Here is a 17,311-nt window from a genome sequence, read left to right on the forward strand (position 1 = left end):
TAATAAAAACCCCAAGTGCGCCAGTTCAACTATGATTTAGATAGACATTTTCGACTAAGTATCTATCTCTGTAGAATTCTAGTTAATTTTCATACAAAATTCTTTAGTACAATGTTTACAATACTTCATTTTGACATTGAAAACAAAGCGTTACTAAATACGAATACTTGAACTGATTGTCCATTTTTATGAAGGTGCCTACATAGGCAAATTTTCTAAAACAAAAAGACCATTTAAAATTTCCGTTAATAATCATAGAGAATTATTTTGGCATTGGCATTCAGAAGTACTTCAGCACACAAAAACATCTCTTAATGAATTCCTGTGGTTTACGCTGCAACAACATTATTATTATTATGAGCAATATTTGCAAATTTGTTCAGATCGATGTGCCTAGTGTCATAATCAAACAAATTTATAAGTTTAGAAATCGGATACAATTACTTTAATCTAATATTGAAAGTGGATTAATACAATTTCTTGTAGAATAAGCTAGTCAACAATTTAACTATAGTTAATTAATAATTTAATAATATGATAATACACTTAGCTTATCTTATTAAATACTTTATTGGGGAACGTAGAAATGATAGGGAACTATCACAGGGTAACTAAAGACGGTAATTATTGATTTTGCTATTACCTACCAACATAGTAGGTAGTAGGTGTTAGCTTCCAGTTTTAAATAAACAATTTAGTTGTACCAGTGACATAAATACGAATTTAGGGATACTATGTAACACAAGTTAGTGTCCTTTTTAGATACTTTTTAGAAACATAAAAAAAAGTGATAATCTATGTACTGGTCCAGCTACTCAAAAGAGAGGATTTGTGGATTTATCACAATTAGGGAGACTCTCCATGATAATACGTTTGATTGTAGGTCTCTTGCAGACAGTTTGATAATGGTTGAATCGTAGAAACGCGTCAAGTTTATCATAAAATCCGATTCTGAAGCGTACACAAAATGTGAGAAGACTACCTTTTTGTTGTTTTCCTTTTCATTTCCCAATTTTGTTGATGTGTAAATTCATCAAATGCCGACCTAATTGTATTTCATTTATCATAAATTAGAAAGATTAGATCTCACTAGCTGGACCTCATTGTGCCCATCGTCAAGGTCAAAACTAGTTGCACTCCAATACAAAAAAATATTTTATACTTTTGCAGAATGAAGGATATCATTTTCATATTTCGTACCAGCTCTGCGTCCGCAATTTAAATGGCCAGATATTACAATTATCTTTCCGTAATATAGGTACACTTCGCCGTAATAGGGCACATGCAAAGCCTTGGTATAATTTTCATTATTATAATTCAATCATTGATTTCCTAGTTAAGATGTAACCCAGATTTCTTGGTTAAGATAATCTTCTCATCTTGCCCAAGAGAAACGGGTCCTTATAAAGAAAGAACTTTCTAGACTTTGTACAATGATCGTCACGCTTGTTGGATCCATTTCTGGCGTGATAAAAAGAACGCATTCAAAAAGATGCAGCCAGCCATTCCTCTTTCTCTTTCTTTACAATTTGTTCTGCACCATTATTAATATGTACTATCTTTCCGCTAACTGTAGATATCACCAAGTAGTTCACTTACGATTAGTCACATTAAAAGTAAACGGATTTTATTAATTTCTGTTTTGTTATTGCTTGAATTGGAAGATCTAACAGATGAGGGAGGATACATATATGCTTAGTTTCATCAACACCTTAAAGTTGACTTTAAGAACGATCGAAGGTGCCAGGAATCTAGTCAAGCTTTTTCTTCTTTAATCCTTCCTGGTAATCTGCGGTTTATTGAATAGATTACAACTCATTTATTATATCTAAATACTTTTAATTTTTTTTCTGGTCGTAGTCAGATACAGGTTTCTGTAATGCGGAAACTTGTTTTTCCCGTGGACAGCGCGTTACCGAACATTTTTGTTGTTATCTGACGTGCCTCTAATAAACACATAAATATTCGTGATATGCGTTATTAGAGAATTGACGATGCCGCAGCAGTCCCGTTCAGTATGTATAATATTATAAATAACGCGTTGCTATTTCTCAATCTAGACATACATGTTTAATTAAAAAAAGGGGACCTGACTGCCGCATGCAGGTGGTGGAAGTAAAGGAAATTGTTGGAAAGGAAAGATACACAATAAAGGTCGATTCCCACTGCACGTTCCGTTTCAATACAGTAAACGTTCCGGAAATTCTTGCATAAACAAATTGACCCTAAAAATACATGTGCATACGGTGCCAAGAAGCGTCCCTGTATAGATTATCCGTTCCATTCACATTCCGTCTACCTTCTATTCCCTATTTATTCAAACAAAACGTATTTTAAACGTCAAGTAGCTGCTGAATAGAAATACACTCCATATCAGTACATTTTTAATATTATATCAGTAAAATCTAGAAAATGCAATAGCTGCAATATTTTGGTGATTTGTCATTTTACAGAATTTTGGCAGGCCGGTGCTTTATTTCTTGTTATAATCGCTCTCACCAACTGCTTTAATATTTAAAATAATGGTTCGTTTATTTCAAAGGTTTCAACCGTCTCGGCGAAAATCTGTTGACAGAAAGTTACAGTTTCCTTCATTTTTTAAACGTCCTTTTTAATAGGACTTAATGATTGGTTTGGGACGTTAGCGAGCTTGTATTTAATGGAAAATCCACCAGAATTACCCATAAAATTAGTCACTAGTCACAATCTCAGTTCTTAAAATGGAAACGGAGTTAAAGGTTGTAATGTAGCTGGAGTCACGATCAGTATTATTAGAAAACAATTAAAGATATAAATATAATATTTGGATTATTTGTGAATATCAAAACGCGAATTTTTGTTTGTTACGTTTTCACGTCTTAACTACTATACCGAATATCATGAAATTTTCTACACACATTGTCATCAGGAGTACAGAAAAGGACATAGGGTATTTTTCATCCAGAAAAACATGGTGTTTTTGTACATGACTGTCGACGATCTTTGACACGCATTTATGGTATCAACGCGAGCGAAGCCGCTGGTAAAACCTACCATGAAATTTTGTACACTTATTGTCGGGGAACAGAAAAGGTCATAGGATACCTTTTATCCAGAAAAAATACTCTTACCTAGGGATAGAATAATTAGTTTTATGTGGTTTAGGACCAAGACGAGCGAAGCCGCCGGTAAAACCTGGCTAGAAATAAAAATAGATGTTCTGCATTTTGTATTTGCATTTGAAATAGAACCATGTATTTCAAATGAATCATATTTCTGAATAGATACCTACATAACACGTTTGCTACAGGTATGTCCCAGATAACTTGAATGTATGTACCTGCATATACCTATATGTACATGTCTACCTAATACATGTAGCTATAATTATATGATACAAATACTTGCATGCATGAATACATACTAATAATGGCCCCTCCATTCCTCATGTCAGCACACACACATACTACCTGTTTCGGTGATGTTAAAGTGATGTCTGATCTTCACCTAATTATCATTTTTTAGTAAGCATTTAGTAATCAAACATTTTGAAACAGGTTTTAACATTTTCATCTTACGATTAAAGAAAAAAGAAGTACCTACCTACAGAATTCAAAATTGTGGCCACAAAGATATTTAAATTTTATAATTAAGTATGTTGATTAAAAACAATGAATTATTAATATTGGTTAAATTTATTGAAGGGAGTTTTATGAGTAGTAAATGAAAAAGCCACAAATTCAAAGACAAATTTGTTTCGAAAATAACGAGAAAATGTGAAATACTGTAGGTACGTACTAGAATGAATAGTGTTACAAATTACGTTCACTAGATAAAGTCTCTTTCTCTCTACGTCAAGATGAAAATATCATTATTTATTAGAGATGCAGCGGAGAGTGATTTTTCCGGGTGCTGGATAACCGATTATACTCTGCTGTAGCTGTGTCCGGCAAAACCACTACGGTTAATGGTTCATGTTTTGGTTCTGGCAGGCTTTCCATTAAATACTACCCCTCCTCAATATCCCACACCACATTAGGTAAATCCCGTTGAAGAAGTCGTTTAAACAAGCAACCAATGAAAATTTAATTCTTGGTTGGCGTATTTTCAACGAAAGGGTTGGATTGAATCCCTTCAAACGAGCCTTTATTGTTTATAAACACTAAAAGCCTGCAAAGTAACTAAATCATACTAGCAAATTATAGTTACTTAAAATTTGATATACCTTTAAGCGACAGAAATTGTTACAATTCGGTTATACTGATGTATTCTCACTTACAAGAAAAAGTAAACACACGAACTATATCAAAATAGCAAGTAATTTAGTTTAGTAATCAATAAATAATACTAATTATGACAGACGACCTATCCCAATACAATCTTAGTTACCAATTTTCAATAGGCAAGTTTTTTGTTGAAATTATTAAATTATTATTGCTGATGCTGATTTCTTCTGTTTTCTCTGGTAGAATTATCCTGCACTACCGAGTACCCTGCGTCATTATCCGATACCCGGTTAGATCCTAATAAAATACCGGATCCGTCGAGTATTAGATCTAAATCTGGTACTCAGCCCATCTCAACTGTTTACCTGGAAATAAAAAACTGTCTGACCGCTAATTGTTGTTCTTCTATTTATAATTCGACGAAGTTTCTGATTTGATTTACACACCATGTCATTATGGTATCGTATTTTATTTTTAAAATTTACTGTTAATATGTAAAACTAATTTTTTATGTAAAAAGATTTTGTTATTCGTAATGGTACATACATTTGAAGATGGCGCCTAATTATTACATGTTCTCTCTCTCGAAGAAACCTTCACTGCCTAGTCAATTATGCGGAAGCGTTAGAAGGTGTCAAATTTAATGTGTCCTTCTAGAATAAATAATTAGGATGCCTGTCTTTATAATTGCCCTCTGCACTTAGTCGATAATAGAATTAATATAACTTCCTTTACGTATTTGGCCTTGACAGCAAATTCCATATAAACAACCGATAAATGTGGATACCTACCTAGATACTATTCAATGATATTTTTAAAAATATAATTATAACTAACTATACCTAATTTTATCAAGAAGTGTCGTTTTCAAATGTTAAAAAAATAGTAGTTAATAACAGGTATTTCGACTAGAAAAGTTTTTGTTGAAAAATATTATGCTAGTCCATTATAGGTTGCAAATTCCAGTCGTTTGTTTAATTTGCTATGGACTAAAATCCGGCTCGAAGGACCATCTCGATAATAGATATTAAAAACCCATAAAGAGAAGTATGAATCTTAATTGGAAATGTTAATTTTAGTGTTCTTCATGTGTCTCGAATCTTCGAGTGTATAAAATACAGCCCCTGCATCCTGTCTTTTTATAATGTGTCTATTTTGTGTGGCAATTATAATTTACTACGTTGCCTGCTACAACACTTAACAATACCATTAATGGCTACCAACCAGTTTTTATGACAAAAAAGTTAAAACATCAGATGTCTGAAACAAAAGTTTATGTACCCACACTTGTATACACACACGTATACATATGTGTTGTATATGCATAACAGGTAGGTAAGAAACGTACGCGCACCTATGGTCTCTTCTTGTCCCACTAAACGATTGCTGATTGCTTTTACGACAATATTATTATGATGGAAAGAGATCTCGTTACAGAATTTTTACAGCCTGTACTCCATTAATTTATGTGCAATTAGAAATAGTCGAAGTCATGGTAACGATGTTGAGACATTTGTAAGCCAGGCGGACGGTTATACCTACGACTTGATGCCATTAGTGTTTCTAATAACATATAAAAGGTGTGGTCTGATAATTTACATGATTCTGCCGATCGACCGACAAACCGACCGTTCATTCAAACGGGGTATCAGACGTCATTGAAACGACCGAGTCAAAAAAATTTGTTATTATTGTTGTACAGTATGTGACGGTTTGGTCACGGAAATCGTGAAACTCGGTGAGCGGGAGCCGTTTTTCTATCTATCGCCGTATGCATTGTAATAATGTCTGATATGTGATCGATCTGGAGCGATTGTTTTCGTTGAATAAATAAAACTGACATGGCTTGAAAGTAGAGCAATTGCTGAATGCAACTATATAGAGGTGTTTCTATTAAATTAAAAAAAAAAGTAATTCNTTTTTTATGCTATTTTACCAAATTTTTATTGCAAAAAAGGCCCGGTTGAGGCACTCTAAACACCTCAATTAGGGATAGTCTCTAATTTTTCCATTGCGGATACTCTTAGCGCCGTTGTATTAATGATATTAGTACCTAATATTAATTTAAAAAAACGTTTTATTGCATACTAAATTTTATTATTTGATCAATCTACTTATTTACCCTGTGTCGACTAGAAACGTTCGAGAATTGATAATTCAAAACTGGAACGTTTTCTTACTGTACCCTAACTGCCGAGTTACGAGGGTGGATTGATAAGTTTCCGGCCTGACCAAGAAAAACAAGGTTTTTAAAAATTTTTTTTTTTTATTTCTCAACATAATCTCCTCCAAGGCTGATACATTTCTCATAGCGGTGTTCCAGTCTATTAATGCCATCTCTATAGACTGATTCGTCAAGCTCCTCAAAATAACCATTTACAGCTTCGATTACTTCTTCATTGTCCGCAAATCTCTTACCGCCAAGCCATTTTTTGAGATTAGGGAACAGAAAATAGTCACTCGGGGCTAGGTCTGGAGAGTAAGGAGGGTGCGGCATCAATTCAAACTTTAGATCGTTGATTTTAGCCGTCGCAACGATTGACGTGTGCGCTGGTGCGTTATCGTGATGAAACAAGATTTTTTTCTTCGCCAGATGAGGTCGTTTAATTTTCACCTCGTGGCTCAAACGTTGCAATAAGTCTGCGTAGTATTGACCAGTGATAGTATTACCCTTTGCAAGGTAATCAATGTATATAATACCTCTTGCATCCCAAAAAACAGTAGCCATAACCTTGTTCGCCGAAAAAATTGTTTTTGCCTTCTTTGGAGTTGGTTCCCCTGGTCCAATCCACTGTTTAGACTGTTCTTTGGTTTCAGGAGTGTAGTGGTGGACCCACGTTTCGTCAACGGTTACGAATCGACGCAAAAATTCGCTTGGATTACGCTTATACAATGACAAATTTGCGGTAGAAATGTTTTTTCGAATCAATTTTTGGTCGACTGTTAGCAAACGCGGCACCCATCTTGCACAGAGCTTTTCCATATGCAAATGTTGGTGCAAAATATGTTGCACACGTTCATATGACATCTTACAGGTCTCAGCTATCTCACGCACTTTCAATCTGCGGTCTCCCAGCACTATTTGATGAATTTTTTCGATCATATCTGGAGTTGTGACCTCAACGGGGCGTCCTGAGCGAGGCCCATCAGAGGTGCTCACACGACCCTTTTTAAACTCGGAAACCCACTGCTTAACGGTTGAATATGACGGGGAGGATGTCCCCAGTGTTGAGTCCATCTCTTTTTTAATTTCCTTCGGCGTTAACCCCTTCAAATAAAAGTATTTGATGACAGCACGATTTTCCTGCTTTTCCATTTTTACGAAAACCACAGAGGCGTCTTGTTCAGCGTGCTGTCAAACCTACACTAGCAAGGAGATCGGGCTGAAACTATAGCTACAAGCTATCCAAGGATGGTACTATAGAATGTCACCTCAAGGTAGGCCTAGTGGCGTCATCTCTTGGTTAGGCCGGAAACTTATCAATCCACCCTCGTATAACCTGATACGAGGTTCCTAGATGTGTGTCAATATTCAACTTTGACAACTTATTTTTCTTTTTTATTTCGTATTACACAAAAATGCTTTTAAAAAAATACAATCGAAAAATGACATTAATTTTGTCGTAAAAAAAAATATTACTAACAATGACGAAAGATGAGTTTCCATAAGACTACAATGCCCAAATGTTCCTTTTAAAAACGTTAAAAATCGTTTTTCACGGGCCTCAAATGGTATAGTTACGTTATTGACAGAAACTGTACTAAGAATAAGAATCTTACGTTGTACGTACAATTAGATATTGAAAATAATTATCCATTAGTTTGTATAAATAATAGTTTAATTTGTTGCAAAACCAATTACATATATGAATATTTATTATCGTGATAGTCGCCTAGTTCCTTTCTCTTTATTTATTTTTTTTTGTTTAAAGTAAATTGCTCCCATAAAATTCCACTTAATTGCACTTAAAATTACAGGCCATCCTTCTTGAACGGCACCACGTATAATTATGCGGTACGACAGAATAATCTAGTGAATCTCATAATCATTGCATTAAATTCTCTTTATGGGCAATTCTTACAAAATAAAAAGCAATTTGTGCCGGTCTTAGAGTGCAAGGAAGTCAAGGATTTTCGCTAGAATAACAAGACTTACCAATATGGTCTTTATAATACCTGAACGTTTGTAAACAACCGTTTTAAGTGTAACTAATTTCACAATGTCTATGATTAGGATCAATACCTAATATTAGGAAATTCACATTAAAATTCTAGGTATCTACATTTTAGTTTTAATTTTATCTTTTACAGGTTTTTAACTGCAATAGGTAGCTAATAGTACAGCTTTTCTGGTACGATACCTTGCTATTTGACTAATTCGGTTGTTAATTTATTTTTAGATGGTAGGTATCGTACACCTAAAAACTAACCCTTACCGTAAACAAATGAGGGTCTGGGTAACGTGAAAGATCTATTGCCTAAACTGCCCCAAATAAAAGTTCTTTTGTAAAGAAAGCATCCTCACATGAAATATATAAATTCTTGGTAAAACAAAGTGCAATACCTAGCACTAACACTTAAGATTTTTACTTGCCACCTTGTCAGTGGCGAAAACCTCAGTGAAAACTGTTATAAACTTATGAATGAGTAGAACATATGCCATTTTATGTTGAAAAAATAAAAAAATATTCATTTTATGCCTAAAAACTGACCACAATATGTATTGAGGTGATATTCCTAATAATAAAAAAGAGTTTTTTTTTAATAAAATCTCAACTCTAAAAATTATAATTAGGTGCAATAAAGTTTATTTTGCCATCTATTTTTATAGCCTTGACTAGTACATGTTAGTTTTTTGTTATAACTTACAGTTAAACAGAACATATTGAATAGTCAGTAATAACTTGATACGTAGTTTAAATAACGCTTCGTTTCTACGCTGTTTCTCGCCATCTGCCTTTAGCAACTGAATAATGAAGTATAAAATCTCGATATGATAATATGTTAATTAATGCGGTTTTGTGCGTTTCTTGTTTGAATTAAAAAGGCGTCAGAATGTTACTTTTTGTCACATTTAAAAGAAAACTGTGTGTACTTATGTACACCCGATACATGGCAGTCTTCTATTTACATATTTATTTAGCCGGTATATACATAATAATATTTATGTGTAGCTTCATATAAACCAATGGTCGGCAACTGGCAAAGCGCTGTCCAGGTCCGGACTGCGAAAGGTCAAAAACTGGACCGTCAAAAATTTTTTGAAGTAAATTACTCATGGAAAATGCATGGAGAATACGTAATCCTAAAATGTAGCATCGTGCTACAGATGGCGTTTACTGCACCATTTGTCGTATTTTCTAAAACGCACTGTTAAGACAGCAGGTAAAAGTTGGTCTGTGTTCTGTCGGAGCTGTCTGCGACGCGATGATGAGATCCAAAAAGATCGAAATCGCGATCCGCGTCTGGCAGTTTCGTCAGAATACAGACCATTTCGAATTATTTTATTCGATTAAGCTAACGTGCCTATCACGTTGAGGTTGGCTACGCCAGGATTCGTTTTCAGGAAGTAGATATCCACAAAAGTGGACCTTGTTGGAGCATACGTTAATCCTAAAATGTAGCATCGTGCTACAGATGGTGTTTACTGCGCCATTTGTAGTATTTTCTAAAATGCATGGGTCGCTGCGCAATGAACGACTGCTCGTCCTTTTCTGTATTGCCACAAGCATAGAGAAATAAGTATTGTAGAAGGCGTAAGATAGCTTTTGACGGATGCCAAAGATCAGACAAATCGCTGCTGAGAAACCCCTTATGCTATCTGCATCCCCTGTTCCACGTACAACAATACAGGTTGAACTGATTGTCATTATATGCGGAGTGATTACAAGCGATTTTCATTCTATTACATCCTAATAAGCGACAAAACGGGAATTTAATGATGTTTGTTAACAAACCATATGTAATAACTGTAAACTATTTAAATCGAACGAATCAATAAATAACATCGAAGTCGATTTCGAAATCGATTGAGAACAGAAATCGTATACTTCCTAGCTAACTATGTTAAAAGTTACTTTAAGTTATAAATGTATAACCCAATTAAAACAATGTTACAATTAGCAGGAATTTTAATGCGAGCATTCGATTTCTCTGGCATTAAGCGACTGCAAATTCCTTTCTCGATTGTATCGCAAAGATCGACCAGCTTTTCATATGTATTTACACACTACATAGATGTGTAGTACGTAACACATGTATGTATGCAAGTTTGTGCAATGTTAACCAACTAAACTCTGTCCACGTCCACGTGTTACTTCCAATTGACTGTAGGTACAACGTTTCCTATAAATATGATAAATTGATACCGCTTCCTTTAACTCAGAAATCACTTTTCCTACTGTCTTATAGGAGATACGATTCTCCATTTATCCAATTTGAGAATATACATCTATCCAAGTGTATATGTACCATTTGGTACGAGATAGCCTGTTATTTGTTGGCTCTGGCCCCATTTTCATTGAACCATAACGAAGTTCTTAGAATAGAAATTATAATTTTCTCTCTCAGGAACTATTGTTAACGAAACACTTTCGAAATACAATAGAATTCAATATAGTATAAGTTATACACATAGTAATTATGAAACAAAAATTGATGTGAAGAAAAGTTATATCTGACGAAAATGTCTGTAAAATATTAATTATATGTGAACAGTGTTCAAAGGTATTCCATATTTATCCAACCATTGCAGAAAATAAGAACAAACTTGTTTGCAACCTACTCTTATTAAATATACTTACATATAAAACAGTTTTTAAAGACGTTGTTAGCTGTTAGTAATCACAAATACGTATTAAGGAGAGTGTATAAATATCTGGAAAACAATCGTGGTAAAATAAAAAAGTCTGTTTTATCAGAATTCCGGAATATTTGAAAGGTAACATCTGGAGGTACTGTACAGTGGGTGTAAAAAGTATGCACAAAGTACCCCAGTTAACGAACCGTCAATTATTCAGAATAGTTGCCAGTTTGGCAGCCGTCTTACCTTATCGCCTTTCGTTATTGCAAGCGTTAAGTGAGTTAGTACTCGTACTTACTCGTGACCTTCGCAACAGCTAGTACATAGACAAGTCAGTTGCACGTGCGATGATTATTTATTAGTAGCACTCTACACATCCTGTCCCTGGTGCACAAAACGTTGGAAATGGTAACCAGGGAAAACTTTCCCTCACAACCTCACCTAAACTCCTGGTGCATAGTATTTCATCCATGTCGCGTAGCACTTCAAATATGCTAATCAGAGAAGCACACAAATCAATCACTATGCCATTAACCATATTGTAATCACGTAATTGAAATCAACAGATCTACTGACAAATCAGACAGAATTAATACCGTATATGTTATATATATGACCAAATTTTGATATATGAACACTCCCAGCTTGTCGAAATTAGCGATTTTTAATTAAACATTTAGAATCAGATTAAACAACAACATAGTGAATATTGAATGTGTGTAAGCCTGAGTCGTGGTTCCATCTTTTAGTCAATGTTTTAATAGTCAGCTAATGTCATAATCTTATATCATCAGATGAGATAGCTGCACTAATTTTTATTCAACATTAGTTCATTAGCATATCAGCACGTTACGTATTATTTTCTGTCATATTCAAATGTGCATTAATTCTGTTGTCAATAAACTGATTTTTACTATCGGAAATCGCGATAAAATCTAACATCTTTAATTTTACATACTGCTGAGCGCATTGTTTACAAGTCAGTCATTAACTGTATTTATATTATTAATTAAAGGTGGTTATTATTAATATTCAGTCCGAATTGTATTAAACTGTGCATTCATAAAAGATTTTGCGCGTAACCACTCTCGTGATGAATAATTTTTATGAACAGGTGCCATTAATATTTTATAAGGAGACTTAAAAATTTTCCCACCGCACTTAAAATTAAATAAAGGTGCCACTTTAAGTAATTTTCTGTGAATAATAATTCCATTATTCCCTCGTGTAACATGTCCGTTCCAGTCGTTAGTTCATTACTTGAGAATTTATTATCTGGTTTAACAGGTCGCTAGGGGATAGTTTTGAAAATTGACCTCGGAAAGGTCGCGCGCGTATTCTGTCTATATCACAACCGGAATCTGAAGAAGTCGTCCAAACCAAGCAAAAAAGTAAACATGTCCAACAAGGTGGTCAAACATGACAACGTCAGTTCTTCAGCCAACGTCCTTATGTGCAAGCAGTGGTGGAAAGTGTGCTGGATGTATGGAGACCAGGAGAAATACTACAGACAATTGTACGGGAAGAAGAAACAGCAACAGGACAGTATCAAAATTGACCGGAAGTACAAAAAAACTGAAGATATTTTGCCAGAAAGAGTGTACGAAAACTCGTTGCTTAGAGATCTAGTGGATGACAATAATCATGTGGATTTCTGCGTTTCTTCGAATAGTTCATCACAAGAGAGAAGTGTCCTTAAAGTGTCGGATTACCTGAAGGAACTACCGAAGAACAATGAAAATATTTCGCAGAAAACCTTCACTCCCATAAGAGAATTTAACAACTTCGGACACTATGATGGAACAGACGAGTAAGTAATAATTTTTGAAGCTAATTTTAGTAACATTTACGGTCAGAAACTACTACACGATTCATTCATTTTAAAGCACTTCCGTTACAAGATCCCAAAATAGGGTTCAAGATGAGGGTACAGAATGCTCAATCTACAGTTTCCAAAACTAAACAAAAATAAATCAAAACGTCACTAATTAATGTTTTGTGAGTTGATTACAAAACGTTGATATTTACTGTAACAGTAATTCTGGTTTCCTCGTCTAAATAATTTATTTAGTAAAAGTATTCATATACATACGTGAAGTTTATATATGGTATCAGAGAAGAGCCGGGAAACACTATAAAAACGTATGTTATAAGTATATTCATATAAAACAGAAACAAATATCTAAAAGTTGATTTAACTATGCAGCCAGCTTCGAAAGCAATAACCCAATAACTAAACGATAAAAAAAGGAAACAAAACTAAAGCTAAATGTAAATTCAGACTCCGTTCTTCGAATATAATAGCTTACGAACGTGCTAGATACCAGATTATGTCCTCTGTGGTAAAATCTTTTGATTAATATGAAAACTTTCAGTCAATAAGCTGGTAAGTACCTGTTTACAATTTTGTATCGAAAATTAGACTAACAAAATACAAAAACCTGTATTAACCGCCGGGGTTGTTATATCCGGTTTTAAAAATTCAAATGTCCAATACATGATGCTAAAACCGCATTTGTCGCTACAAAGATTGCTATATATGGACCGACGCTATAAAGGGATTCGTTATAAACGGATTTCGGTGTATGTATACATATAGCAGAGTATAAAGCAAACATCAGGGATGTCCCATATGACTTTTTAGTTAATAGAATGTCATTTTATATAACAAACAGATAAGGACTAATTGACATCTTCATTAAAATATCTCGATAACTTTTTTAATTCCACAAATAACGCTTTTAATAACGCGTAAACCTTTCGTATAAGATGCCATTATGTATGTAAATTTTTATGACTTCAGCCCGCCCCGATATGAGTTAATTGCAAGAAATACGTAATTAATTAGTTTGCACAGCCTCCGTCTAAATTATAGTGCAATTTCAAGAAATCGCTATTACCTACATTTGTAAATGTAATTTCGAAATGTAAAACCACTTCGAATGCTGTTCTTCATCAAATTAATGAGCTTCATTAGGTGGAGGTAGTTTACTCCTTTCATCTCCGATGAGTCCACATCCACCATTTACTTGATTTATAACATACTAGTGACCCACCCCAGCTTCGTACGGGTGCAATGCTGATACTAAATAAACTACAGAATATCTTTATTTACAACATTCACAGCTTTTTTGTCATCAGAAAATACAAACCGGCAAACAACTTAAATCTGTAATATCTTCGAAAATATTAATTTAAATTACATGCTGCAAAGGGCCATATTGATCTATATTAAATGCACAATGTATTTAAAAGTACTTAATTGGATAAGGATTAATGCTGTATTGCTTAAAATGGCTTCGTAAATAAGTCATTATTTTTCATAAAAAGTAAAGGATAAAAATGGTTATTGTGAGTTATCCCTAAGAGATAGACATATACTATCCCTGACTTTTTTGTAGACCTTTTTAAGATGTACAATAATGTAGTATATTATTTTGATCCATCTCGTACGGTTCAGCCAGCGTTTGCAATGTAAGCGCAAAAAATGTGTTTATTTACGACATCACATTACAAAGGGACAGACAGCGGGAAGCGACTTTATTTTATACTATGTAGTGATGCTATACTGGTGGTTATTTGTGGGTAACGCCCATTTTATTATAACAATAGTTATGTTTTCCTAAAATCTCCACTTTTACCGTTGATTTCTACCCTATCCTGAGATATCTAACCTTAAACTCGGTTTTATTATTGAAATATTAATTATAATTTCAGTTTTATCTATGAAATTTAAATCTTGAATATTTAATGATTATCTTGATAGCAATTTTGTCAGTCAATTGTTAATATTGATTGCAATTTTGCATGGTAAGTCTTAGTCGAAAGTTAGTATTGATTTGAATTTTTTCTTTTAAATTTCGATCTTTATTGCACAATCAGACTTGATACCTGACTATATTTATTTCAGTTTTGTATACCTACTATTGGCGTTAATTTTATTTTGAATGACTGCACTGAGATTGTTAGTCAGCGACGGACTTTACGTTTTAAGTGCGTTCCCTGAGGATGCCAACCGCAATAATTGACAAAACAAGTCAACTGGTAATCTCACCGCAGCGTAATAATCCCAAATCACGGCCATCAAGTCCGAATATGCATTATTCAGGTAAGGCCGGCCGTGAAAGCGTTGCTCTTTTATTTCGATCTTGTTTGTTAAATGTTGGTATTAATTTTTGTCATTCACATACTATATCAAATCGCGGCTTTGACTCAGCTTATTAACCCAGAGTTGTGCTTTAATATTGAAATATAAGTTTATTATTCACTCGTTTGATAAATACCAACAGAACTGAGATACCTTTCTTTAGCAAATTTATCATGGTATTAGTTTCATATTCGAAAAAAAAATTCTTCCCACCGTTTGATGACCGGACTCGACGTGGGTACCAACGTGTACTACCTCATTCATCAAACAATGGCAGAGTGTTTTAAAGTTGCCGATCCGTTCTTCATCCATTGGCTTCTCTCTCCACGGTGTGCCATCTTCTTCTTTTTGTTACATACCTACCATAATATCAGATGGATGTAGAACGTTTGTCGGCTGTATTGTTCTCTTAGCCGTGACATTCTTCCGTTTATATACATACCTACCTACCTACCTATCCGTCCAAGTAAGCACTGGAAATCTTCCTCTTCTTCATTTTCTTCGCTGTGAGTCAGTCAGTCGTCAGTCACTCCCAGTCGGTACGTTCTTTTGCGCGTATTCAAATTAACATGTCATATCGTGTGTCACGGATTCAAAAGAAGTTAAATGTCCGATGGGGAAGCCGTCCATCAAAAAACCGGATGGATGCCCCCAGAGGTGGTCTCTATAAAAATATTTTGAGACAGATTCGACATTCTTCAGGTGAAAATGCACTCTTGATTTTTGGTCTTAGTGCTTTACTCCTTTCTTGGTAGTCCTTGATATATCTTCATAAGTGAAATTGAAGTGTTATCTGCAAAATCAGGCAATTCAACTGAATAAGTATATATTCGAAAAATTAAAACTAAAGCAAAAGAGCACGAAATTTAATAATACCAAAACCAAATACAGTAGAACCTCTTTAAGTCGAACCTCGATAAGTTAGAAACCTCCAAAACTCAAATAAAATGTTTTGTTCCCTTCTTTTCAAACTCCAAAACCTCCATTACTCGAAATCTCAAACAAATAATAATCCGATGGTGCCAGGTCTAGAGAATATGGTGGGTGTGGCATTGTATCCCATTCAAAATGTAAAAGCTTTTGGCGAGTGACCAAACTTGTGTGAGGTCTCGCGATGTCTTGGTGAAACACTACACCTTTCCTGTTGATTAGTTCTGACTTTTTCTGTTGAAGTGCATCATTCAGTTTGTCCAGCTGATGACAGTAGACTTCCGAATTAATCGTTGTGTTATCCGGTAAAAGCTCAAAAAAAACGATTCCTTTAAAATCCTACCAAACAGACAGCATCACAGTTTTTTGGTGAATATCGGCTTTGGAAATGGTTTGAGCCGGTTCATCTTTTTTGCTCCATGACCTCTTGCGTTTGACGTTGTTGTATACAACCCATTTTTCGTCCCCAGTGATGATGCGCTTCAAAAACGGATCATTTTCGTGACGTTTGAGAAGCGAATCGCAGACGTCAATGCGGCGACACAGATTTCTCTCTGTGAGAACATGGGGAACCCATACATCGAGCTTCGAGGATAATCCCAGGCCTTTCAAGTGGTCATAAACTGTTGAATTTGATAAATTTAACCTCAATCCGATCTCACGTGTTGTTATTCGCCGGTTCACATCAACTAATGCCTTTATCGCGTCTTTATCAGCTTCAACCGGCCTTCCCGAACGTGGTGCATCTTCGACATCAAAATTGCCGGATCGAAATTTAGCGAACCAGTTCTGGCACTGGCGTACTGTCAACACACCTTCTCCATACACATCAGTCAATTTCTTTCTGGCTTGAACAGCATTTTTACCCTTTCTGTAGTAAAACAGTAAGATATGTCGAAAATGCTGCTTATCGCTCTCCATATTTAAAAGGGCACCAACCAAAAACTACTGCGTAGAATTAATTGGAATTTTTCACACACAAGCCTTGCTATATGAGCTCTCAAAGCATATAAAAATTATACGGCTTAAATGTGAAGTTGGGTGCAAAAGAATACAATTAAATCCTCTGTCGGGAAAAAACGAAATGACTTTCCGAACAACCCTATATAAAATACTTATTTGAAGAAGGAATGCATTCAAATTAATTTTTCAAAATTTTTTCGACTTTATGGAGATAAAAAAATAATAATTTCTAGATGCATTTTGCTACCAGGTTATCACAAAAGT

General features: G+C 34.7%; 1 protein-coding gene across 2 annotated transcripts in view; it reads left to right on the forward strand.

Annotated features, from left to right (window-relative positions):
* Positions 1-17,311, forward strand: part of LOC108733536 (protein espinas) — a 137,797-nt gene that overhangs the window by 4,708 nt on the left and 115,778 nt on the right. For both annotated transcript variants that reach the window (XM_018464716.2, XM_018464715.2), the window contains exon 2: positions 12,295-12,817. In XM_018464716.2, coding sequence (XP_018320218.1) covers positions 12,405-12,817 — 413 coding nt within the window. In that variant the 5' untranslated portion in view covers positions 12,295-12,404. The remainder of the gene's footprint in view (positions 1-12,294; positions 12,818-17,311) is intronic.

Source organism: Agrilus planipennis, unplaced genomic scaffold, assembly GCF_000699045.2.
Source record: "Agrilus planipennis isolate EAB-ADULT unplaced genomic scaffold, Apla_2.0 scaffold44, whole genome shotgun sequence".
In the NCBI taxonomy this organism is placed as follows: domain Eukaryota; kingdom Metazoa; phylum Arthropoda; class Insecta; order Coleoptera; family Buprestidae; genus Agrilus; species Agrilus planipennis.